The 27,144-nt window shown below is 45.7% G+C and overlaps 2 protein-coding genes across 3 annotated transcripts; one reads left to right on the top strand and one right to left on the bottom strand.

Moving 5' to 3' along the window:
* Positions 1 to 1,229: 1,229 nt before the first annotated feature.
* zmp:0000000926 (ataxin-1) lies at positions 1,230 to 18,712 on the top strand. 2 transcript variants are annotated; one of them, XM_068596818.1, is made up of 3 exons: positions 1,230 to 1,418; positions 14,927 to 16,664; positions 16,949 to 18,712. In XM_068596818.1, the coding sequence occupies exons 2-3, from the start codon at positions 15,090 to 15,092 to the stop codon at positions 17,444 to 17,446; spliced, it is 2,073 nt and encodes a 690-aa protein (XP_068452919.1). In that variant the 5' UTR covers positions 1,230 to 1,418; positions 14,927 to 15,089; the 3' UTR covers positions 17,447 to 18,712. The 2 variants fall into 2 exon arrangements, with proteins under 2 accessions (XP_068452919.1, XP_068452920.1); XM_068596819.1 differs by lacking the exon at positions 1,230 to 1,418 and adding an exon at positions 11,671 to 11,771.
* A 1,487-nt stretch (positions 18,713 to 20,199) lies between these two features.
* Positions 20,200 to 25,725, bottom strand: irf10 (interferon regulatory factor 10). The gene is made up of 8 exons (XM_068597665.1): positions 25,423 to 25,725; positions 23,685 to 23,880; positions 23,508 to 23,581; positions 23,142 to 23,199; positions 22,159 to 22,260; positions 21,670 to 22,056; positions 21,347 to 21,465; positions 20,200 to 20,840 (listed from the first exon to the last, which is right to left on the bottom strand). The coding sequence occupies exons 1-8, from the start codon at positions 25,585 to 25,587 to the stop codon at positions 20,736 to 20,738; spliced, it is 1,206 nt and encodes a 401-aa protein (XP_068453766.1). The 5' UTR covers positions 25,588 to 25,725; the 3' UTR covers positions 20,200 to 20,735.
* Between the last annotated feature and the right edge of the window lie 1,419 nt (positions 25,726 to 27,144).

The raw sequence follows: 27,144 nt of genomic DNA, 5'->3' as shown, positions 1-27,144 counted from the left end.
ATAGTAAGACATAAAAAAAAGGGGATGTAATTGCTCAATCCAGGAGAGAAGTCATAGATTCAAACTCCCTTTTGATTTTGTATTGAGATCTCATGCAAGTTACTCGTGTTCGTCCTGCCCTGACACCTCCGGCTCCTGGACATAAGTCAAATGTTTTTTTTGCCCGTGGTGACGAAGGCTAAACCATTGTAAAAGGGACTCGCCCAGGTGGGGGCTGTTCAAACAGTGATATCTGTGATACATCAGACAAGACTGGATATCATTCATAAACATAACATGAACATAAAGTAATCCATGAGAAAGGTAATGCCAGGTCATTGGTGATGGAAACTGAGGCGGTACAGTGAAGAGAGCATATGACTTATTGCCACACACACACACACACACACACACACACACACAGGACATTCCCATATACCTCACAGTGGTTTCACAATGAAAAATGTGTGAGTGGTCTTGTGTGGTTTCACGCTCGAAAGAAAAGCACATGATGCCGCTGCACGCAGATCATGACCAAGGGATTAAAGCTAAAAGAGAAGTGACTCCTCATGACATCCTCAATGTGTCAAGTTATGAGCAGCTGGTGCTGCACGCTTCACCTGCAGCATGTCAATGCCTAGTGATTATGTTTAGCTCCCTCACCTACGACACCTCGAGCTCCGGCCCGGGACACCTTCCCCCTCCCCACCCCCATCCCACACCCACCCCTATCCCATGCACGTGGGCTGCGATTGGCCGACGGGCTAAGAGGCTGAGGTGTTGCAGCGAATAGCACGCGCCCGTGGGCCGGCCCGCTTTGCAGCTCCAGGGAGGTTAATGAGTGAAGCCGCTGGGCTATCAGCCAAACATGAGCAGCAATGCTAAGGCTCCTACAATGAGCCTGACTGTATTACCACTGAGCTCTGTCTAATTATACACTCCCAGAGAGAGGAAGGGTGGGGGGGGGGGGGGGGGAGGAGGGAGGGAGCATATTAGGCAGGGGAAAGGAAAAAAGTTATCAAGTGTCACCGTGTGTCAGAGGGACTTACTCAGAGGGATGAATGTAGATTGAAGTTGTAAGGGGTGAGATAGAAGGTGTGTGTGTCAGTTAGAGCGCCGGCGAGAGAGGAGAGGAGGGAGGAAGGAAAGGAGGGAGGGAGGGAGGGAGGGAGGGAGGGAGGGGGTTGGAGAGATCAAGCGAGCTGGAGAGAGAGAAAGAGAGAGCACACTCGCAGGGAGAGAGAGGGAGAGAGAGCAAAGAGGCGTTTAGAGAGTGAGAAGGAGGAGAGAGGCAGGAATAGGATGAAGGAAGGGGAGGCTGAGCAGTAGAGAGGAAGAAGAGGCTCGCAGTCTCAAAACTGGATATTTCTACGTGCCTGCTGCTTACTGGTCCAATGAGTAAACTCTCTGCTACCTGCTACGCGAAGGCACCCGGCGAGGTATGTGACCACACCGCTTCCTCCTCTGTGTGTGTGTGTGTGTGTGTGTGTGTGTGTACGTGCGTCTGTGTGCGGGTGTGTGTGGTAGAGAGAGAGGGAGCGCAGGTGTGTTGCCAACTTTGAATGAAGGGATAAACTATGTGCGTTTAAATGCTCTGAGGAAACAGGTGCAGGAGTGTCTGTCATCAGGTCATCTTCAGAGTCAGCTGGGTTAATTACAGTGTGTTTGTGTGTGTGCGTGCATGTGTGTGCGTGTGTGTGTGTGTGTGTGTGTGTGTGTGTGGTGCGTGTGTGAATGAGAGTGTATACCCTCATGTAAATGGGCACCTGTGTGTGGGAGTGTTTGTGCGTGTGTGGAAGGGCATAACAGAGAAAGTGTGAACAAGAGGGAGAGTGTGACAGATCCACAGTCAAGGAGTGTGTGAGGAAGACGAAGACAGACAGAGAGAGAGAGAGAGAGAGAGAGAGAGAGAGAGAGAGAGAGAGAGAGAGAGAGAGAGAGAGAGAGAGAGAGAAAGGGGTGGAGGTTCATCACTCAGCATGACGGCAGATCAGGACTTTCAGAATTAGAGCAGTGGGCTTAAATAGCCCTGGTCCAGAGATAGCCAGGGGCCCTGGAGGAGCCCGCAGAAACTGGGAAGAACAGATTGGTGAGGGTGGGGTTAGTCGAGCAGTCGGGTGGAGGTGTGGGGGGAGAGGGTGGTTGGAAAGAGGTGGGAAATGAAGGAGGAGGAGGAGGAGAGAGAAAAAAGGAGGTGCAGATGTTTGGGGGGGGAAGTGTTGTGCAGGTGTGCATCGGGCATCTGTCATGGACTGCAACTTCAGCCAGTGTACAAAATACATGTCCGGACATGTACTTTGAAATTTGTAATCACAACTTCACACCACATGATCAAAAGACTAAATGCGTCTGTTTTTCTTTCCTGCGATCCCTCTGCCGGGGAGTGCTATGTTCCTGGTTCTATTACAGACTCCTCATTTCGCTCCATTCTCGCAGGAGAAACACTACGCCGGTGCACACGATTATGATTTCTGTATGTCTATTTCTGCTCCGGCAGCCGCTGTCCTTCTGCTGCAGCGATACCCCATATGCTGCCTATAGGAACGCTTCACAGGTTCAAAGAGTTCCCCGGCTATAGATGTCTTTCACTCGAGACGCACAACATTTGTCCCCGCTGACTTAATTCACTTATGACAATTACGAGGGAAGATCTGCGGCAGCGTACAGGAAGTCCTATGTCACTTAGAGAGATTGCTTGAAAAGAAAAGAAGAAAGAAAAAAAACGCTCCTTTTGAGTGCACCATTGCAAAGTGTGACTCATATGCAAAAGAGCAATCTCTACAAGGAACTCCAGCGGCGTAATGGTGAGGATTTGTGCCGAGGTGGAGCTCTGGCAGTCGTCAGGTGGCTTGAACACACAGATCTTTAATGTATTTTAACATAGTAACTTACTATGATGAGTTAACCCTGGAGCTTTTGTTTCATGGCGCCTGGATTGTACCAGAAAAGTGCCCTCATGAATGGTGGTGATACAGAGAATCTGAACGTGGGTATTTCTTCCAACATCTCGTGGGAAACAGAAATACAACTCGTCGTCTCTGTGGGCTGAATGAGAAATACGGCGTGTTCTCCCATCCCATGTTTCTTAGAGTACTGTCACCCTGAAGAGCAGAACAGGCTTGTGGGAGAAGGTTGAGTGGCTGCTGGCCCTTTAAGAGGTCTATTTTTACAGGGGCACACTCATGCATGGAGCGAGCGCACAGAGAAGGCACACGGAGACTATCTGCCTCACTTCTGTGACTCCACACAACACATCCTACAGGACCGTAACCTCGTGACAATGTGACCCCGAAATGTATATCAGTGCGTTTTTTGGTTTGTTTTTCCTTCGCGGTGACGGTATTACAAAATGACTCTTTTCACTCCTTTGGCAATGTGAGGACACATCTGAAGAAACAGATGTGTTTATTGGGTCTACATAAGAAGAAAGATAATGAGGTTAAGACCCACATATGTTTAGGGAGTAGTCGCCTGCCTCGTAATATATACATGTAATCTGATTAATTTTGATTTAAAAGCAAAATGCTCTTGTTTTAACGTGTGCGTGTATTGCTTAGCCATAAAGAAAATGTAGCAGGGGAAGGAAAAAAATGATTATTTACACATATTTACTGTTGTTTTCACCTGTGTTCACCACTGATTACATTAAAAAATAGTTTGCATCTTTGAAGAAACAGAAAGCTGACTGAATCCTTTCACCCAGTCTGCAGAGCTGTTGGACCAGTCCTGTACTGAAAGGCTGCTGCCGGTTCATCTCCAGATTCGGCACGTAGCGCCTATTTCTTTCAGCAAAAAAGCCCAAATAAAAAAGCAGGAAAAAAGCAGGAGACTCTGTGACGCGGCACAGAGGTATCGCGCGTACGTAACCACAGACTAGTTTATCCCGGTGATGACGGTGTTCTCAAATCAAACGTGACACTTGTGATGAAAGCGGCACACTGCCCTCCTCCTACTTGTGCCTGATAGATAGAAAACTTGTTCAGCCCGTAGAGTTTTAAAAAAATAAAATAGATTCAAACACAAAAAAACGTGAAATCTGCAAGTTGCAAGGTTTGCGCCCGACAAGGAGAATCATCCCCTTTAAAGTAGATCTCTGTGAAGTCTAAAAGTGATAATGAGTGGGAGCTCGCAATAAAGACACCCTTATGCACACTGTACACAAATGTGCCAACATTCCCACATACTTGTTTTGATATGCAGATAGCTATGAAAGAAATCTGAAAACATTCATGCCCCCATCTTACAAACACATAATACACTTAGTTTACTTACACCCACACACTCCTCGAAAGACACCCAAAAAAAGAGCACATTTCAGAACATTTTCACACAAACACACATCCTTGCACTTAGAGGTGCGCGTAGTGTTGTACACGCCCACGTGAACAAAAAAAAATATATAAGTTCTATGTCCTCAATATCTGGACCTAAAATAATCTCCTTCTTATGCAATCTGCATGTTATATAATGCATGGCCTGTCATTATCACAGCGCTCCTTTACGCCCTGCTGTGCCTCTCCACCTACAGCACCACACAGACAGACAGACACACACACACACTGCACCTTGTGTCGACAGTCATATACTCCAGCACTCTCACCCACGTTGAGTGTGTGCTCTCAAACAGCCAGTTGAGTGAAAGGGAAAGACAGAGAGTGGGTGGGTGGAGGGGGGGGGGCTGAAAGTGAAAGAGACAGAGAGGGAAAACTTCGAGAGTGAAGTGTACATTCACGCAAAGACTACACATGGATTTGTGCACAGGTTTTTAGGGCCGTATGATTGATGTTTTTCGCTGAGAAAATTCCCGTCTTCCGCCCCTTCAAACCTATTTGAGGCTTCGTGACCTCGAGTTACCTTTTATTATTCATCACATTCGTTATCACCCTCTTCCTCTTCTCGCTCTCCGGGTCACTGCAGGATGTGTGATGGATAATCCCGCCCGCTGTCACTCAAAGTCACACCTACAGAATACGGCCACACCAACACTATATGTCTTCTTCTCGAGAGTCAAGTTCGGCAACATTTCTAGAAACTTGTGCTGCCCGAACACAAGCTCGTACTGTACTTAATTTAATTAATATATATAAGAAGTGCCGCTCACACAATGTTTGAATTACAAAGGTGAAAGCTGACAAATCCAGCAATGTGTAATATAGCTGCTGTGTGTCAACAGAGGCGTACATGGCTCCAGATCCACAATTAACTTGGAGTAAATATTCAGAAAACAGAATAGCAACTCGATGGTATTGCCAGAAAGTGAAGGCATTGCGAATGTGCATTAAGCCCTGCTGGTTGTATAGAAGTCTGGTTGTATAGAGGTCTGTGAGAAATCTGCTATTTAGAAAACAGAACAGCAACTCGATAGTATTACAGGCGGCAGCCTCAGCTTCTTAGAAAGTGAAGCCATTGCGGATGTGCATTAAACCTGCATTCTCTCTATAGCCACCGGGGGGGCGACTCCTGTGGTTGTATAGAAGTCTATTTAAATGACTCTACTTCTCTCTTGATGTTTTCCCTCAGTAAACATTGTAATCATGAGTTTATGTCTCAATCTCTAGTTTCGAGTCTTCTTCAATACAGCATGCTGTTCATTTTAGTACATTATGGTCTCTTAGAGTCAAACGGATCATAAAGCAGGGGACGCTTTAGGGCGGGGCTACAAGGTGATTGACAGGTCGCCACCAATGCCAAAGACGGCGTGTATACGTCTAAATATGCCAAAATCCAAGATGGCGGTGGCCTAAAGGGCAAACTCAAAGCTTCAAACTGGCACTCCTCAAACCGACGGGTGACTTCACGACGACGAGGTCCACTCCTCATCGTCAGTCTATCGCTATCGCACAAATCTTTTCAACGACACACGGCTCATCAGTCGGGAAGGATCTCCATGCCAACTGTTCCCAGATCGGCACTCTCGCACTTGAAGGGGATGAGAATTGGCTCGGGAGCTCGTCCAAGGGAGCCAGGAGCGTGTGACGAATAATCCCCAAAACAGAGGCAGACGTTTGAATACAGTTGACACGGTGCCAGACTTCTTTAAGGTGACAGACACACCTGCCAGTGGGAGGGAGGCAGGTTGTCCCATGAGAGGGAGGTGCAAGAAAGTGGGATTTCATCGTTCAGACCCAGATACGTGAGAAGTACTTTGTGAGGACTCTGTGTGTGTGTGTGTGTGTTCCAAATGTATGGAGTGCAATCTGTCGGCAAACAAAGTTTTTTCCTTTGCTCTTGGTATTTTCTTACGGATCGTTTTTCCCTGGCCCTGACCCGCTCAACCTCGTGTATGATCAAGCGGTATGTTCTCCTCCTCCTCCTACACTTCATCTACAACGGGGATCAACGACCTTTCAACCCCGCCGCCCACCACTCGACGCCCACAGTTGGTTTTTCAGCCGGGCCTGACCAGCGGATCAGCAGATCTGCTCCCTCGTACAGACACAAAACGCAACAAATCCCACAGTATCGGTTTTGGTATCAGTGTACAGAAAGCGTAACATCTGAGACGTCCTGTGGCCTATAGCATCCTGTAGCCTATGGCATCAATAGTGTCCTGAGAGGCTGTCCGGAAGTTGCCTATCACCTCCCCTGCCCTTGCTTTCTCTCGTCGCTTCAAAATGAAAACCACTCAGCGAAAACATCTTTAATTTGACTTCTTTTTTTGGGAGGGGAGGTAATTATGAGCCGAGATTTCTAAACATCTGCGTGCGAAAGGTTCTCTCTCAACGGGGACTCTCCCTATTTTCATTTCGGAAAAAGAAACACAGAACATCAAACCCACTCAATCCTATTTCAATATCCTTTGCAGCGAACCCTCTCTTACGACAAACAGCACAAGCCGCGTGTCGAGTAAACAAGTGTGTGGCCGGGCAGCGGATCTGATGTGGGAGGGTTTGGTGGAGATATAATGGCAGTGTATAGCAATGTTGCCTTGAATGCCGGCAGTGATGAAGGTAATCCAGACAGCATCTATGAAGCCAGTCTAGACAGTCTCGCTGAAAGTGAATGGCACTTGAGCTCCCGACGAGAGACCTGGCCATGCTCTCTCTCGACGGAGAAGTCATCGCCGGGTATGCGTGCATACAACTCGCTGACATTTTGCTGCTAAACAAGAGAACTAACAGAGAAAAAAACCCAGTTTGACTGTCAGTCGCCATGGGGACAGCGCCAAAAACAGCAACATCTTAGGAATGAAAAGTAATCCAGCTTCTTCTGTCACACACACAAACACACACTTGTTCTCTCTCTTTTCAAATCCCCGTCAGACTTCCTCGACGTCTCGCGCTCTGAGTCTCTCTCCCTCTCTTTTCTCCCCCCCCTCTCTCCCCCCAATTGAAAGCTACTGATCTCATAGCGCGAGAGTACTACTGGCTCTGAGTTTGGCTAATCATGTGTCACAAACTATACAGCGGGAGAGGGACTGTCACCTGCGAGTCGGTGAAAACGAAGCCATCGCGTCGAAAAGTAGGGGAAACTAATTTAGACAAAACCAGCGAGAGCTGCGGGAATGAAAATACAAAAGCATGACTGTGCGTCAGCACAATGTGACATCACTGCAGTTGCATAAGAATCGCTGTGGCACACTTAAAGATGTTTGTTTTTAAAACTTTGTGATACATTCGAGGCCTACGAATTGAAACCCGAGTCATCTGTTTGTGGTGGAAGATGTCGCTGGTGTGCAAACGCCGCAGAAGAGACAGACTCGGGTGGAAAAAGTGCAAAAATGAAACTCCCGTCGGTCGACACTTAAATGTCAATGAATGACAACAACAAGCACCCGCCTCAGTAAATGACACCCACGAGGTTTGCAGAATACCTGTTAACCGTTCAGCTTGTTCCCGGCTGACCTCTGCGCGCACACTCACATGTGCGGTGTGTGTGTGTGTGTGTGTGTGTGTAGCAGAAGAGACACTGCAGCAGTCTGGTCAGAGGAGGTTTTTTTTTCTTGCTTCTGCTGACTGGCTGACCTGCATGTAATTAGTCAAGTCATATTTTTAACTGATATTGCGTGAAAGCCAGCTTAAGGAGCCGTAGCTGCCCTATTTATACCCAAGGGGCTAATGGCCTGTACCACTACACGGGGGGATTTCCTCCCAGAACTATACTAAGCCTTCCTTAGGCCGTACCAGTTGGGATTCACGGGGATTAACCCAGCAATACATTACCGCCGTCATCCTCTCGTCTGCATCGCTCACGCCGCACTTCTCCGCTCCAATCGGCTCCGCTTCTCGCCGTGTTTTTAGCGCGCTCCGTCTACGGCAGGACGGCGGTAAACCAATGTTTATTTTTTGCCGCACCGACGGGTCACACACACTTGATCCCCTGTCGGGAAAAAAAAAGAAAACCCGGGGCAAAGTGTAGCGAGCGCTTTTCATGACTGAGCACATTTTCCCGAAAGAGTCACTCTTAAATTGTCTCTCTGCGTGCAGAGCTGCTGGCTCATCCTGTTGAAGAACGGGCCAGGGCCCTGCAGGCTGACCTGGCCTTCTGCCCAATAAGCCATCGCCCGTATCACCCTGTCCTTTTATCAGCTTAGCCCTGCTCCTTGTGGAGTAAGCCACCACACACGGCTAGTAGTACTCCCCTCCTCCCCTCACCACTCCAACTCTCTCTCTCTCTCTATCTATCTTTCCATCTATCTGTGTCCTCTAGCAACCCTCCTCCCCCTCTCCTCTTTTCAGATCTGTTACATTCAGCAACAAATTTCTGCTGCATCAGACGTCCATCACAGATCCTCGGCTCGGCCTGAAACGTGATCAGACATCCCATACGAGGCTATACGCACCAGGAAGAGGGAGGGAGGGGGGAGGGGGATTTAATTGCAATAAAAGGAGCAGAAGCTGAGACGGTTAAACGTGTCCCATGTTTCAATAACATCTGCTGATTAGAGGACGTCAAGTCCGACCTGTTGAAGAGAACTTTGACCCCTTTTGCTGCTATTTGATACTTCCACCACTTTGGTGTGCTGGGTGACTCATCTGACCTTTCTTGTCTCGACCTGACCCTGCGTGTGTGTGTGTGCATGTGTGTGTGCGTGTGAGAGAGAAAGTGAGAGAGAGACAGGAACAGTCTCAGTGGTGCACACAGATGATTGACAGCTCAGTGCGACTCCACTGTGTATTTGCTGGTGTTGATTTTTTTTTGGTCGTGTTGATCTGTGTGTGCGTTGAATATGTTAAATATCAAAGTGTGCATGCGTAAGTAGAACACAACAGTCATTTCTATATCGCTATATTGTAGTAAACAATCTTTGATGAACCCGGCTCTTGCTCTATTTTCTCCTTTTCCACTATGACTGGACCGTTATGTCAAAATATATATCACTGATGTGGTTTATGTCGAGTTGTTGTATTTAGCACAACAGGCTGCTTATTTTATTTGCTTTATTTTGTTATTCTTTTTTACTAAACCTTGCGTTTTAATGATGTTAGTTCATTTTATTTCATCTGGTATCTTGAATGTTTGGGTGTTGGACACTTTAATTTGAAAATTCAACTCCTTAACAGTAATGGGTTTAATATGAATAAATAAATAATAATAAAAAAATTACAGCGGCAACTTTAATTTTAGATGCTGCCAACATTTAAATGAGTTATTATGGTTTTAAAATATTAAAACAAAAATTACAGTAACAGAAACTATCATTTTTTTCCTGCTTGTAAACCAGCTTTATATATATATATATATATATATATATATATATATATATATATATATATATATATATATATATATATATATATAACTTCATTCTCGGCCTTTTGTTTCTTTTTATTGCAAATAAATTAATGCATTTATGAACTGATTCCTTTTTTTATCTTTGAGATTTTTCTTTCTAATATATTAATAAAATAACAATAGTTGTTCTCACTTTTGTTGAGACAAATTTACAGTAAAAATGTCCCTTTAAACAAAGTGGCCTTAACTATCACAAACAATCTCACCACACGATTGAATCTGAATCCAAAACAAAGTCAAATAAAAAGGAGAAAAAAAAGCAAAATCTTTTCACTCTTTTAATTGTGATACTTGTAACAAACCCACACAGAAACAGCAAATGCCAGAGCAGACAGCGCTTGAGCCCACACAACCTCAGCGCACATCATTTTCAAACAGCATTCTCTTCAAATAAAAGTAATCTCCTCCTAAATGTCAGAGGAGACTTTTCTGAATTGTCACCTCGCGCGACAACGTTCCAGTGTGTCCTTCAGGTACACACTTCCAAACCTGATGAGCTTTTTCACTTGATTGAGGCTGAGAACTTAGACAAAACGTTGCTGAATCCGAGTCTGTGCTTTGCTCCGTGTTTGCAAGGTTGGGTTGCCTGAATTGCTCGTAGAGAAAATAAATATTGCTCCTTACAATTCAGCACCGGTTATGATTTGATTGCTTCATTAAATCCTATTTCTCCCCGCGCTCCAATTTGCGTTTTTTCTTTTCCTTTATTGCATGTCTGCACCGATAATTAACATAAGCGTGTCTGAACTGAGGTTTGGCCTTGTTTCTTTGCCGACGGGGGTAATGGATTTGCATTTTCAACCTTGTGCCCGTTTATCATTTTTTTTGTAGGGTTCTATACACTGACAGGTTTCTGATTTCTTGCTGTGAATGAGCCGCTGCACCGCTCTCACCGAGCCGGCCCTAACGAGGGCCGCGCCGACGCACTTCACCTGCACCGACTGAATCACTGAGGCAAATCATTCAGAGCACTCCTGCAGCGCTCCTGTTAGCGTATGAGCCCTTGTGAGTGTGTGTGTGTGTGTGTGTGTGTGTGTGTGTGTGTGTGTGTATGTGAGTGAAATCTAATTTATTCATAAAAAGCTCTTTTAACAATAGGTTTGTCACAAAGTGCTTTGATGAGAACAGAGGACACAAATTCAGACGAAAACTACAGATAAACAGAAAAAAAAAAACTATTGTGTGTGTGTGTGTGTGTGTGTGTGTGTGTGTGTGTGTGTGCGTGCGTGCTTGATAGATGTGAAGTTTGGTTTTGAGTCAGAAGCAGTCTGAGAGTGTGTGTGTAGGATGATGAGCCTCCTACCACGGCCCTCCCTGTCTCTCATCAACTGTCTCTCTGCCTCCCCCCAGATCCCTCCCCTCTCTTTTGTCTGCCAACATGTCTTCACAAGTATAGATTAACGATTACATGATGCATTGAATTGATTACAAATCACTTTTCATGTTGAGAAGGTGGTGAACACTCGAGTGGAACGCTTCAGACGGTACAAAGGTGGCGTATAGTCAACACATATACCGCCCAGTATATAATCTGTACGTGCTGCATCCTTGACTGTTTGTATGTGTACATTTGTGTGTGTGTGTGTGTGTGTGTGTGTGTGTGTGTGTGTGTGTGCGCATGTTTGTATCCCGCACAGTGATTAAAGCAAGTGGGCGGCAGCAGCAACTGGTCTGCCTGTGTGGCTCTGCATAGCAGACATGTTTCTCACTGCTAGATATTACTCATTTCCTCAGCCCTTTGCACACACACACACACACACACACACACACACACACACACACACAGACACACACACACACACACACACAGACAGAGCGACGGATAGCAGGCTCTCAGTTCTTTCCCTCAGTTTGGTGGGCTCGCTGGTGTTATTTCATGCATGCAGAGATCAGAGGCAGCGTGTAGCTGGAGGCTGCTGATATCTGCGGGTGTTGTAACTTGTGGCAGCGCTGTGGAGGAGCAGCGCAGCGAGGAGCCGAGCAGTGGGTTGACCCTCTGGGAGGACTGGAATATGAATGACTGCCAAGACTGGGACGTCTGCTCAGCCCGCACTAAGGTCAGTCTCGCATCCCATCACAGCCACCGCTGCAGAAAACTCCCACGCTGCTCTTTCAGGATTAGAAGAGCGGTAATTTGATGCTTTTTTTAGTTGTAGTTTTTCCAAACGGCACCTCGAAACAATCAGTTGATGTTCAGTCTGATTGCACAAATAGGAGAAAATTGTCTGTAGTTCTGCTTTTTTTCATTTTAGGTTTGTAGTCATGAGTATATTATATATATATGGCGCATATGAGAGTTCCTGCGTGTAGAGAAAAGGCGGGATGAGGTGGAGCGGTGCAGACAGACATGACAAAACCAACAATTACTTGAGAGAAAGTTCAAGAATGTGAGTGATTTCACTTTGTAATATATAACAAACTCTTTTGTTTTTTTCAATCTGTTGTAAGCAACAACAAAAAATGGAAGTAAGGATAAAGATGTATTGCATTTATATCACAACCACTATATGTTTTCATGGCAAAGTCTTGATGGGTCTTTTCTTGGAAGGAAGGTGTTTGATTATAAGATCAGTCTGATTTTATATATTCATATGCTCTGTAGCTGCAGCTAAACTCCGGCTCCGTGTGCATGTCTGCAAAGTGTAGGAGTAGATTCTGTGAGAAGACTCTGCAAACTCCTCCACATGCATTGTGTTCTTTGTTTTCCTCTACTTTTCTTTTTTAGGAAGTTTATATTAGGTCTTTTTTTGACAAGCTGTCGAAATGACGAGGGAGTCGGAGTCATCTGAGGACAAACACTGAAACTAGATTGTTGTTGAAAGAAATCTGCATTCTAGGCAAGTTATTGTGCAGCAAGTTTAAAAAAAGATTCTGACCTTTTGAATACTGTGCGGCACCTGAAATGTTTTTTAATTTCTTTTTAAAATATTTTAAAATGTTTATTACACGTGGGATTTTTTTGAAGTATCGTTTCTGATTCTCATTTTTTATAATTAGCTGAATTGAATTTGAATAATTAATATATTTTTTTTCTTTACTTTGTAGCCCTTCAAACGGGGCTGACGTCATCCTTTTTATGATTTGAAACATTCAGAGCTTGATAACATCATCATAATCCATTAATGGAAAAAAAAAGGATTAAAAGGATGCGGAGGAAAATAAATAAATATGTATGGTTATGTGAAGAATGATAGCCGATTGTTGATGCCGTCTGAGTTCATTTCATCTCAAGAGCAACAATTTTCCACGAGCCCCAGAGGTCAGCGGGCGGTTTCAGCCCACGTGAAGGCCGCGCTGTCTTGCAGCCGAGCCGGAAAAAAAATATCAATTAAAGTGAACTCCATGGTGTTTTTTTTTTTTTCCATCATAACAGCAACACAGTTTTGTTTTCTGTGCCCATCATAAATATCTCCCACGTTGTACTCCATCACACGAGCATGTGAGTGTCTGGGACAATTAATTCCTCTCCTCTCTCCTCTCTTCTCTCTCCTCTCACTCCTCTCTCACTCCTCTCTCTCCTCTCTTCTCTCTCCTCTCCTCTCTCCTCTCTCTCATCTCTCTCCTCTCCCTCCTCTCTCCTCTCTCTCATCTCTCTCCTCTCTCTCCTCTCTCCTCTCTCCTCTCTCTCCCCTTTCTCCTCTTTCTCCTCTCTTTCCCTTCTCTCTCTCCTCTCTCTCTTTCTCCTCTCTCTCTCTCCTCTTTCTCCTCTCTCTCCCTTATCTCTCTTCTCTCTCTCTTTCTCCTCTCTATCTCTCCTCTTTCTCCTCTCTCTACCTTATCTCTCTTCTCTCCTCTCTCTCCTCTCACCACCCGGTTTACAGTTTTCCACTCAGATGCACAAACAGCTTGCTCCACTCCGACACTTATTCTGTTTTTGGACCAAGTCGCTTGATGAGCAACAGTTTACCCGCCTCTCCGTGGAGTATCCCCATCTAACCTCTCCCTCACAGAGCGGCTGGTGTGTGTGTGTGTGTGTGTGTGTGTGGACACAGTTGCCATGGCGACAGTGTGGCGGATGGTGAGACGGCAGGGAGTTGGTGGAGCTGTTGAGACAGACTTGCGGGTGAGTGCGGGGCTGAGTGGCAGCGTGGAGCTGTGGTGGTGTTGTGGCGGCGGCGGCGGCGGTGGAGGGAACAGCTGGGCTGGCGGCGCGGCCGCCATCACTTCAACAAAACAAAAAAAAACGTTTGGAGAAGAATAAGTAGAGCTCCCCCGCACTTCTCACTGAATGAACGAGGACTGCAAAATCTCTGACACATTTGAGGACTCGAACACAAACACACACGCACACAGACCTAAACAAATAAACACATTCACACATTTCTCGCGGGAAGATAAAAAAAAGAAAAAAAAGAAAATTACACATGCATACACACACACAGAGACAATCACACACATTGCCACACACCCCTGCTGTGACACATAATTAATATGCAAAGACACATATCCTGTATCCACAACAACTGGTGGTAATATCAACAGTGTCTCTGTCAGCTTTCGGGTGGGTGGTGACCAGCTTTGCCTTTCACTGGGGGAGTAAGTACAGCCGCCTGAGGGAGTGTTTGTGTGTCTGCTGCTGTCCGTGTGCGTGTCTGAAAGAGAGGGGGGGAGGGGGGGGGAGGCTGCTAGTAGTAAGCTCGTACAGAACGCAGAGAACACCCGGGGGTGTCGTGGGGGTGGTTCATGAAAGTGGTACAAAAACATATCTACATATTCCAATCATCCCCTGAGAGTCAGAGATGAAAACTCTCCTGCTGTGAGCGCTCTGTGCGCATGTGTGTGTGTGTGTGTGTGTGTGTGTGTGTGTGTGTGTGTGTGTGTGTGTGTGCACTGCCTCTGAACTTCATTGGCTGCAAAACATATTTTTAGTCCGCATGTGGGAGTAATGTGTTTGAATGAAACGAGTAAAATGGGTAGTTTCAGTCCCACCGCAGTGCACAAAAGGTAATGACTAATTAGTCGCAGCTATCATAAAGCATTTCTAACCTTTTCAAAGGAGTTTATGTTTCGGGAGTCACCGGCTGATTCCTCTCCATCTGTCTGATGCCGCTGAACGTTTGGTTACATGTCGGACCAGATTGACGGCTACGTCTTAACTCCCTCTGGTGCCAGGACCTGACAGACACTGTGTTCATACTGAATCTCTCTTTCTTCTGTCCTCCACCCTCCTCCCCTTCCCTCTTGCCTTGTCCTCTCCCATCCATCCTTCTAGGTGAGTGGCGCTTCAGTACGACAGACTCAACAGTGATCCGACAGGGATGCTGTGGAGCAGCCGTCCCCTCTGTCTGCGGCCCTCGTTCTCCCGTGAGGCCCATGTGACCTAGCCTACACCCACACACAGGGGCCCCCCCCTCCGGCGCCGCTGGAGCCCACCCATGAATCCCACCCCCGACCGTGGCAAAGAGTGCCTCCCTCCCAAGAAGAGGGAGTCTCGGCAAGGATCGGCAGAACACCACATCCCTCTGGACGAGTTTAAACCCCCTGTGCCGCTCCGGAGTCGGTCCTGCGGAGGAGGAGGAGGAGGAGGAGGGGAGGCCAGTGACCGGGCTCTGATCAACCCAAACTCTCATCTCCTCCATACTCCTCCACCCCTTCCTGCTCCAGCACCAAGCCTCCCGCTGCCCCTACCATGGCACTTGGGCTACTCTCCCTCTGTCTCTCTCCCCCTTTTCCCGGGGCAGGTCGGCGAGAGGAGGGGTTCAGGGTCTCCCGCCTGGAGAGATGATCCTCTCCCCTCGCCCCTGCCCCACCACTCCAGGTGGCTTCGAGGGGAAGGGCTCCTCTCCTTACCCCCTTCCCCATCTTCCTCCTCCTCCACCGCCTCCTCCTTCAAGACTCCCTACCCGGCCGATTCTCGGGAGATCTGGTCCTACATTAACAGCGGCCGGCGGGACAACAGCTCCTCTCTCTTCCCCCCGTCGATGTTCAGCCACCACGCTCTCTACCCTCAAGATCCGAGCTTTGTCGACGCCAGACACAGATACCTGGGCAAGAGGCCCAACGGCCTGGACGGGCCCGGCAGCAGGACTGCCTCGACCTCCAGGCCTCTGCTCACGGGAGAATACGGGAACGATAGCAGCAGAAGCCGGCTGGACATCGGGCCACACGGCTCCCATACCAACGGTGGACGGAGACAGCAGGAGGATTTATTATCCCGTGTCCACACCGGAGGGCCATTTTTGCCAGACTCTCAAGCTCAGGAAGGCCCTGAGCCACATTCCTCACTGCAGGACAGACATTCGCATGGGATAGTTAAGACCAGCTTCCTCTCCACCAGTCCCCATCCTCTCGGACCGGTCCCCAGGGCAGGTAGAGGGGGATTGTTGGACCCCCTTGGCATCACACCGGCTGAAGCCCAGATCTACTACTCCTTGGGATCGGTGTGCCACCCCTGCCCTCAGGTCCAGGCCTACCCGCTCTACAGCCCCTCAGGAACGGCTCTGTACAACCTGCACAGGGAGCCGGGACCCAGGCAGCACAATCTAAGAAACTCCCCGCACTCACCCCTGGGTGTACCGAACAGCCATGACAGGTCGCAAAGAGACCGCGACCGAGACCAAGAAAGAGACAGAGAGAAACTCAGAGGTAAAGACAAAGAGAAGCACCTTCAACAAGACAAAGACCAAGAGAGAGACGGCGAGCGCGAGAGACGACGGGACAGAGAAAGAGACCGAGGGAGGGAGCTGTCTCCCTCTCAGCTTCACGCCTCACCACCGGCCCTGCACCCATCTCCCCCCGCGCTCCTACCTCACTTCACCAAGGGTTCTCTGATCGAGTTGGCCGGCGGGCGGTTGAAGCGGGTGGAGGAGCTGCGGACCGAGGACTTCCTGAGGAGCGCCGACACCTCCCCGGAGTTCCACCTCAGCACCTGCACTGTGCTGCTGATTTCCCCCGGCAGCGCACAAGGCTTCAGCCACCTGCAGGTCCACCTCACGGACCGCAACACTCAGGTTAGCTTTCTCTCTCTCTCGGTGTTCGCTCCAGCTTACAACTTGAGTGGCAGAGACATCTGCATTAAAGCATAATGAGACATAATGTATTGACTAAACTGCATGCAAGATGAGTGTTAATGCAAATCAGTCACACTTTCAGGCTGTAGATGTTCTCAGGTGGAAGCATCCGTTTAATTCTCTACACATGTTATTACACACCAGCGTCAGATTGTGGTGATGATGAGTGAAAGGCATGAGAGGCCTCTTGGTTGAGTGTGTAACATTGTTGTGGTTTTGTGTAGGAGTTACTGAAGGTCTTGGTGGAGTATCCGTTCTTTGTGCAGGACCAAGGCTGGTCTTCTTGCTGCCCCCAGAGAACCACGCAGCTGTACGGCCTGCCCTGCCGCCAGCTCATGGAGGGGGATGTCTGCCTGGCTCTCACCCCGACCCCGACCCCCATGCCCGCCCCCGCCCCGCCCCCCACCCACCGGACACACCCCCGTTCCAGCTCGCGGGCCCATCGCACGCAACTCCCGCCCTCCAGGGCCGCGGGAGAACCCTTCAACTCGCACAGGGAGGAGATGCCGCCTCCACCCCCTCCGCCCCCTCTTCCTCACCACCCACCTCACGCGGCGCCGGCTCCTCCTCCTCCTCGCGCTCCAGCCGTAGAGCCTCTGACCCCGGAGCGCCCGCGTCCTCGCAAGCGGCGCTGGTCTGCCCCGGACACCCTTCCCTCAACTGGGACTGACGACAGCCTCCTGGATTTACCTCATGGCTCCAAGCTAATGAAGTGGCAGTAGAATCTTGGAAATGCATACGTGTACATGCATATTTACATACACACACACACACACACACACACACACACACACACAAGCACACACAAGCACACACACACCCTCCTTGTCTCTGTTGCACCCACCAAGACAAACAATGGAGAGACCTCAAGGTAGGGTTGCAGGGAAGGAATACAAAACAATAGAAAACGCAATTTACGGGTGTCCACACTGCTGCCCAACATATGAACCTAGTCCATCCGAGTCTGGCCCTCTAGTTGTATCCTTCTTTCCTTTCCTTTCCCTTCCTTTCTTTCCCTCAACCTTACTTAGAACAGCCCTGAGAGGATCTCTGGACGGCTCCTCACAGACACACTGAAGACATTTAGTGAGACAATCAAGCACTTGTCTGTGGTCACTCTGTTTTTGTAATGGTTGTCCCGCCCACCTACTTACTGACAGTGTTTTCCTGCAGGGTATCGATTTTCAATCAGTGTTATGAAAGTAAACGCTATTTGAAGAAGTGCAGATATATATGAACAAAAGTTGACTATATATATTACATTACAGATGTTATATACAGTAAATATGCTAAACAGATTTAATGCAATCTCTGTCAATTTCGCGATGCATTTCTCTTTTTTTTATTTTCTTGCTTCTGAGCCGATGTCTACACGTCGGCCTGCAAGGTGAATGTACGAGCAACTCTTCGCCTTTTTTTTAATCCTCATCGCCGGGAGTCGTTTCAAACAATCGATTGTTCGTCAAGGCATTATACCCTTCCAATATGTTCTTAACATTATCTCTGAGAAAGGGAGAACACTAATGAAAACTGCGTAACAGACAATCCCACCCACACAGACGGGTCTGTGCCACATCGCCTCGACACTCATGGTGTTTTTCCATTAAAAACTGAATGATGGAAAGAGTAAAAAAAAAGAAAAGTGCAGTATGGCTGAGTAATGGTGCTAATAACACGTTGGAACATGATGCTTTGTGAATACTCTTGACCCCCCTGTGTTCTGCACGCTTCTGTTCCCATCTCGTTTTTTTACGTACTGTATTTGTTTGAAGGCAGGGAAAATGATGAAAGTATTTTAAACTCAGATACGGGTATCTCCTCTGATTCAGCACACAATCTCACTTTAGTTCTTTGTGTTTTTTTTTTTGTATTTTATTTTCAAAAAGAAAAACCTTACCTGTTGATTATTTTTTCTTTTTAAATGTTATAGCTACAAAAAAAATGTATATTTTTAAAAAATTGTGAATCTGTTATGATGTTCGCTAGAAATAAAGGAAAAAAAAGCTTTATAGATTTAATTAGAAGTGTGAATTTCTTCCCCAGTACAAACCTCAATGAATATAACGTTGACAGAACTAAACATTAAAGGCACATTTTCATTATTACTTATAAATATTACTACAAGTAATTACTACATAATAATTACAAATGGCCATTAAAAACATGCCGCTTCAGAACAGGGCAAACTTTTGACCTGCAGAGTCGCTGCTTACAGTTTTTTTCAAGAAATGCTCATGCAAACAACTTCACACTCCGACAAGCTTCCACACAGCCGCCGTCACACACTAAAGGCAACAAGAGTGAAAAACACTCAGCTGGAGAAGTGGAAGTTCACTGGAGAAAACACCAGATGCTGCTATGGGGCGAGATAAGCAACTGCCTAGAGCTCCCGACTAAAAGGTTTATTATGTTTAGATAATAAAAGCGTGGAAATGTTACTATTCTAACTCACTATATACTCAAAAATAACACTTTAAAACTGTAGAGTTGACTACTTACTGTCTACTTCAGAAGTAAACATGAGTACTACTACATTTAAAATAGGATGCATTAATTATTAAATCATTAATTATATTGGAAATGAAAGTTGCCCCTTTTCTTCTGCACTTCCCCAAATATCTGAGACATTTACTGCTCTGTATTTAATGGTTTTACTAAAACTAATTTATATGTTTTCTTCAGAAACACTTCACAATACCAACATTTCTATAATTGGTTGGAGAAAAGGTGAAAGCTAAAGCAAAGATGGCGTCAGTCCGGGATTCCCAAATCACTTCATCCGACCCGAAAAAACACCCCCGAACCTCGGTGACTCGCGGGGAAAAACATGGGGAGGAATCGGCCTTCACGGCGCGGAGGTCACTTCAGGTCGCTTACTTCTTTATCAAAGTAGAGCACTACTTTACGCGGCGGAGGGATTTTGCGGGTGGTAAAATTAGAGCGTTTGTTAGAAATTCATAAAGTCATACACTGTTGAGGAAATATAATCTTAAAGGGGAAACAAAAACAAAACACAAGTAGCAGCTTCCTCCTGGCCACACCGGTGAAACCTGGTTTGATGCTCCAGTTTATCCTCCAGGTATCCTGCAGCAACTGTGAACTAGTTTGTGGAGGTTTGCAGGTGACATGTTGGACTCATTCTTGCCCAGCAGCAGCGCTACACACTGGAAAAACATTTAAAAAGCATCCTAAATCATAACTCTGCCAAGAAATCTGTGTTCAGTCGTGAAAACCAGTGCATCAGAAGTATATCCAGCTTCAGATTTGCATCAAATAACCAAATATAAAAGTGAGGTAAAGAGTCTTAAGCAACCCACAAACAAATACACAATCCCCCTGTCAATGATGATGTCAAGTTAAGCAGGTTTTCATTTTTTCCTAATGATGATTAAATACAACTTCTGATCATCATAAATTAAATAATACTATGTGTGAGTGAATAGACACGAGGTTCTATGCTTTATCATCTGTAGCTTTTAGTGATATTATTTTTTACAATGTATTTTAAAAAAAACACACCAAATGTTAAAAAAAGCAACAAAAGTTTGGGAGGAAATCAGCCCAATTTGGCAAAACTGTCCAAAAGCCAGGTGCCCCGAAGCCCCGCCCCCTGTTGCTAAAATAGATCACTGTTTATTCAAAGTTTATTAATAATGAACATGTTCAAATTGCACGTCACGACCCTCCCTCTGGGCCCCAGCGATGCACCAACAAAGTGTGAAGCGGCTCCATCAGATTAGCGGTTCTCCAGAGGAGAACCGGAGGAGAACCCTGCGAACACACGTTTGTCCTGCACGCACACATAGAGGAGGGGGGAAAAAATGAAATCCCTCCCTGCATTGACAATATGTCTCGAATGCATCACCTCCATTGTTTCTTCATCGTGCATATACATTTCTGCTGACGATCACTGTGTTCTGCTCTGAGGATGTCGTTCATGACGACGACAGGGAGGAGGAGTACAACTTCAGTAACCCTGTTGTGTATTGTTCACGGCGTTCCCCGTCCTCGCTACACCTTCTCTCCCTCCGTGTTGGGGGTGGGAACCGGCCGCTTCTCCTCCACCTCTCCGAAGTTGAACCTCTGCAGAAGCTCCGCCGCGAACAAGGGCACCACCTGGCCAACGGGACACACAGCAGCATGATGACGAGGACCTCTGCTGGTGTCTCTAGGTACTACAAGCTGCTCACACAGGAACAGACAGGTTCGAATGGACTGTTGCACATCAAAGATAAAGATGCACCGATCCGGTACCGGTACCCGGGCGTTGGGTATCTACCGATACGGAGAACCGATCTGATGCCAGTATTAAATGAATTAACTGCGTGCTCGCTGCTTGTACGAGATCTCTAGGCTTGGCTTCAATATTGCCGTCCTTACTTTGTAAAAACAACAAAAAAACTATGTAACACATAAGTACATGTGGAAGAGCCACGTTGTGTGTTTTGATCATGTTGGACCTCCCACCATATATATACATATATATATATATATATATATATATATATATATATATATATATATATATATATATATATATATATATATATATATATGTATCAATAGTTATTTATCTACAACCACAATCTGCACGTATGCGTTCAGCCTAAATGTGTGCCCACCTTCGCCATGATCAGCTTCCTGTTTTTGGGCACGTTGGGGTCTGGGTACTCCTCTCCAAAGCAGAGCTCGATCTCATAAGAAGGCGTCGGCCCCTTCCCCTGCAGACCGCGCTGGAGCTCTGCACACAAACATTTCATATTGGAATATTCTGATTCGATCACACGGACATATTCCCTCTTTGCATAGAGCAATAATGTGAGCAATAAAAGCATCCCAAATAATAATCTGCCTCTCGTTGAATAAATCACATCTTCGCGGCTTCTACGAGTACAAACTGCCTGTTTGGTGGCGGGCAGCTTTGTTGGTGCGTTGTCGGCCTTACCGCTGAGGAACGTGGGTACGTCGAGCAGTTTGAAGGTCTTTTCTCGCTCCAGTTTGTTGGGCCGGTCGGCGTGTCGGGCCCCGGGGCCGCTCCAGTACACCCGGCCCTGGCAGAAGCGCTTGATGAACACCCCGTCCGGGGCCACCCACAGCAGCACGCCCTTCTCCAGGTGACACAGGAGGCGGTTCATCGCTTCGGCCATCCACGACGGCAGGGACACGGAGGCGGGGGAGGGGAAGGAGAGCTGCTGGGCGGAGCAGGGCCCGTAGATGCGCTCGTTGCCCAAGGGGACGCGGCCCTGCAGGATGAAGCACCCCTCGGGGCTCCTGGTGGTCACCTTCATCACCCTCTGGCCCTGGTACAACAAGGTCACCTGCATGCGGAAGTCTGCGCACAACAGAAGGGCGACTCGTGTTCAAAGGTCGCACAGCGCAACGGCCAGCGGCATGCGGAGGGTTTTTTTTCCGTGCATAATCCCGTAAAGTTTACCTGATATAGTCAGAGAGCTGAGGAAGGGGATCGCAGCCGGGCTCTGATTCACAGCGTCGTTTCCTGTGAGCTCACAATACATGTGCTCCCTCATCGTCACGTCTAAAGCAGAGAATAGAGACGTTATTCAATCAGAACTTTGTCTACGGCGGTGATTTTCAACCACGATAGTCAAAGATAGTTGTGGGAAAATATCCAATTTCACTTCATCGGTCCGAGGAAATATTATTTAGTTGCCTCAAATAATTTCGCATTGTTGAGTGTCTGAGTAATCTCAGCGGCCGAGTAATTAAACTCTTTCACGCCAGTAGGTAGCGCAATAATTACCGACAGAATATGCTGGATTATGTATTATTACATTTTGTAACTTGCATAAAATGTGTCGTGGCTCAAAAAAGATTGAAAAACACCGGTCCACGGCATGGCTTTCAAACTGTGGGGCGCGACCCTCTAGTGGGGCGTGGAGGTATTACAGGTGTTGATTTTTTTATTTTGAATATATATATTTTTTTCTTCTCTTTTTTATAATCCTTACTTAATCCCACAGTAGGGAAATTCTTCTCTGCTTTTTCCTCCATCCTTAGTGACTAAAGAGCAGTGTGCTGATGTGCAACTGAGGATTCAGCGTCTTGCTCAAGGACACTTCAACACGCAAACTACGGGGATGGAACCAGGACAAAGTAAACAGACATGAAACGTCATTAATAAACACATGAGGAAGTGTTTAGAAGAGAGCGCTTTGGACTTTTCTTCTCAAGAGAAACTTAAACAAACTCTATTGAGTCGAGGAAGTGCTCGGACCCAAACCGTTTACTTTTGTGTTCCTTGTTGGAGGAATGTGACCTTATTTGGGGTGACAAGAGGTGTCAGACTCTAACCCGCAAATACTCTGAATCATTATTAGTATTATAGAGGAAAACGTTCCTTATTCTTTGCTTTGGATCCTCCGTCAACATTCAACAGTTTGTGTACGTGACACTCACCAGGCAACGCTTTTACTTCTTCTTTACTTCTGCGACAGGATTCCTTTTGACTACAAAGCTGCAAACACAAAAAAAACACAGCATGTCGTAGTGAGATTGCTTTTAAGGATCAGAGCATTGTATTTTACAAGATTAGACTTTCCCACCACATCCCAAATGTTTGAATTCTGTAGAAGTCCTTTGTGGACAGATTTTCTACCTAAAATGTATTATCCTTACTGAACTCCACCTATTTCTAAAACGCTGATAAAAAAAAAGAAAAAGAAATAATGAACCCTGTTGATAAGAAACTGATAGTCGTGTTCTTACGTTACGTCACTGTCAATGTCAAGTAATCAGCAAAGTTGGCTTCAGGTTTTCACTCACCTGCTGGACCAGGAGCGCAGGGTCCTTTGGAGACTTCAGGTCCTGGATCACTTGGTCCTTCGTCAGGGGAGACTCTGAGGAGAGCAGTGAGAAGACACATGAGAGCCACCCAGAGGAAACCCGAAAGAGGCTTTTAATAGAATAAAATAACTTCTTTTATGGAGCGTCTTCATGTACCGGCTGGCCGGCCCGGCCCGGCGTCGTGCTGGATGAGATAGACTTTATAAGGCTCAGTGATGTCCAGCATGTTGCGTTCAGGGACCTCCTGGAAGTCTGTGCTCTTGTTGAGTGCACAGCGGAGACGCGTCTTCCACATGGTGGGGTCGGCTCTGTCCTGGCCCTCCCTGTACTTGCCCTTGTACACGGCCCAGGCCTGAGCAGGGAACAAAAAATGTGATTTCATATTAATATAGATATTTGTGTTATATATATATATATATATATATATATATATATATATATATATTTACACATGCACACAATTTTGTTGCAACAAATTTATTACCAGTGTTATTTCCTTTATAGGGAACATATAACAGAAATATATATTGTTCTGTTATTAATTATCTTTAAATAAATCTGGATTCAGAGCAGCTAACTGGATGTGCACTGGAGGAAAATATGAGTCACCACCTAATTTTTTTTCTGTTCCTAAAATTAATTTTGAAGAGTTTAGGGAACAATAAGTTAGACATCTTGTCATTTTTACTTAATACAACTTCAAATAATGCTTTTCAGTTCTCTAGATCTGATTCAGGTGATCAAACATGTGAGATATTATTTACTTACTGAATGTTAGATACACAATTGTTGTTCTACAGTATGGAATACCTCTAAGTGAAATAAACCAGCACAATTAAATGATATTTCACCATTTGTGTGTTCATTCTTTCATTCCCATCACTCATGATTAAAGCTTGCCCGCCTCCCACTGACAGCATTGAAGTGTCACCGCTCATGTTCATGATAAACAGAAGAGTGCCAGTAAGTTTCTTTTGTCGCTTCAGTTATTCTTAGACCAGTAAATGTAAACGCTGATGCAACACAGCGTTGCCAGAAAGAGGTAACTCCTCAAAAACAAGAAACAAGATTATGATTATGAAAGATCCTTTTTTTTTTTTCAAACTTCAACCCACAGCTCAACTATATTTTAAGCCTTTGGAAAATAAACAAAATAATAAGATTAGTAATAATAAATACACACTTCTTCTTTTCTTTACTGTTTATTTATATTACTTGATTTTATTTATTGTGTCTCTTGTGTTCAACGCTGCTGTAATCCTGTAATTTCCCCACTGTGGGACTAATAAAGGATTATCTTATTTTATCTTACACATAAAACGATATTGGATGCTGGCAAATACATTTTGTTTGTGCCACCAAATAAAATTACATGAATTCACTTTTTTAAATTGTTTTTCTGGCTATTTTAAACCTTTGTACAAGTAGAGCTGGTCAGGAATAAAAGGTTTAACTTGAACTTTCTTGAAGAAAACATTGTACTTTCTTGATTCTTGTTGTTCTGAGTTTGTACTGGTTGATGGTTCTTACTGTAAGTCACTTTGCATGGAAGCATTAGCTAAATGAAATGTTATGTCTTGTAAATACATCTTGATGTTGCTCCTCTGGGAATTAAATGCAGAAAACATGAGCACATCTGTTTAATTATCAAGACAACAGAGTATAATAATGAATGTGTAATCATCTGTTAACCTATATGTGAGGACTCAACATGTTCAATGCGTAAAGGTTTTATTCCCCATCAGTCAACTTCTGGCCTGAAATAAATACATTTAGCTCAAAATAAAGAGGGAAAAATCTCGTTTTTCTCCATATGTTCCCCGGCTTTCTGGTTACCTGTATTAATCATAAACGTAATATTTGGCCATAACTTGTCGTTGAGGAAGCAGCTCACCTTGAAGAGCGCCGCGTCCTCCGTCTGCTTGTAGTCCTTCTTGGCCGCGTGCTTCCACGGGATCCGGAACATGCTTTTGCTCTCATCCTCCCAGCTCAGACCCTCGTACTCCCCGCTCTCTATCTGAGCCAGCAGCCACTCCTTCATGTGCATCTTCGCTTCCATCTTGACACGAAGACCCCAAACTATAAAACAAGTCCCTCTCAGGTGTCAGAGATGCGCATGTCGACGAAAAATAACAAATCTATATTTCATTCGGATGCTGCTCAGGCTCCTAAAACGGGGCTCATCCCAACTCATGCAGGTTAACAAGGCAAAGCAGGTAAATGAAATAAAACAGTTTAAATGTAGACTAATGTTGACATCAACCTCTAACGAAGAAGTCGTGACTAAAGTTAAAGGATTTTTGGAAGCGAAAGCGAAATTAAGCCTGAAACGAGTTCAACACTTTCGGTTTCCTTCTGTGACACAACGTGTGTGTGTGTGTGTGTGTGTGTGTGTGTGTGTGTGTGTGTGTGTGTGTGTGTGTGTGTGTGTGTGTGTGTGTGTGTGTGTGTGAGAGAGAGGAAGGGAGACGCACTGAGACATACTGTCCTCAAGTGTAAATCATTCATAAAAACATAACCAGGAGGCAAATGTCAGGTTGTTCTTTGTACTGGAGGCACATTAATTCCCACTGTGTCTTCAGGGTGTCATTATTATTGTTCAACAATGATCACAAAACTCTAAACGCCTGAACATGTCTAATAATAAAGGAAAAGAGTAAATCAATACAAGTAGGCAGCTCACCTTTAACGCCCGAAACCTGCTAAATAAAGTGAAGTTATGTTTTCCTTTTCATTTAAAAATGAACTTTTCATTTCTCCCCAAATGTGTCAGCATGACACACACACACACACACACACACACACACACACACACACACACACACACACGCACACACACACACACACACGCACACACACACACGCACACACACTCTCTCATACCGAGACGCTCATGTGAAATTGAATGTGGGTGTAAGGGATTTTTTTCTTTATTTTTTCCATTAACTCCTCTTCTTCCTCCTCTCAGTGCCGCCTGAAGAAGTCTTTGTTTCTTCAGGTTAAGAAGCTGAGCGGGCGAACAGCACAGTTCCAAAGTCCAGACACATTTATAAAAAAAACCAGCTCTCATTGTGTGACATTTTGTGTAGTTTTCCCCAACAGAGGGCAGTGTGAACTTGTGTGAACTTGTGTGAACTTGTGTAAACTTGTGTTACTGCCCGTTCCCACACAGAGGGACACTGTCTTTTGTTTTTTAAACAAAGCAACGTTGTACTAAGGTGTTGTGGAATAAATACTATCAGCATGCTGTGCGGAGGAGGATGCTAAGACGTCCAGCTAGTGATGAAAACCCAGAGTTCATCTGGTATGAGCTGGAGGACAGCGTCAACTATGAAACATGAGAAACATAAAGGGATAATTATGATTAGAAAAAGGACCGTTTTGTTGTACCGAGTGCCTCGACGAAGGTGTTTTTTTAAAATGTTTTAATAAAATCTGTCACGTTAATGAGGAAAATAATATAACTATAAATGTCTTTATAGTCGACAGGAAACACAGAAGCGGTGCTATACATTAACATGCATGCACAAACCATCCACCTACACAAAGGCATAAAAACCCACATCCACCTCACAGGCGTGAACCACACACACACAAACTTGCACACACACACACA

Source organism: Clinocottus analis, unplaced genomic scaffold, assembly GCF_023055335.1.
Source record: "Clinocottus analis isolate CAN_PGR_092001 unplaced genomic scaffold, fCliAna1.0.p SCAF_4, whole genome shotgun sequence".
In the NCBI taxonomy this organism is placed as follows: Eukaryota; Metazoa; Chordata; class Actinopteri; order Perciformes; family Cottidae; genus Clinocottus; species Clinocottus analis.
Note: the sequence above shows the minus strand (reverse complement) of the source record. Positions and strands in the feature narration are given on the sequence as shown.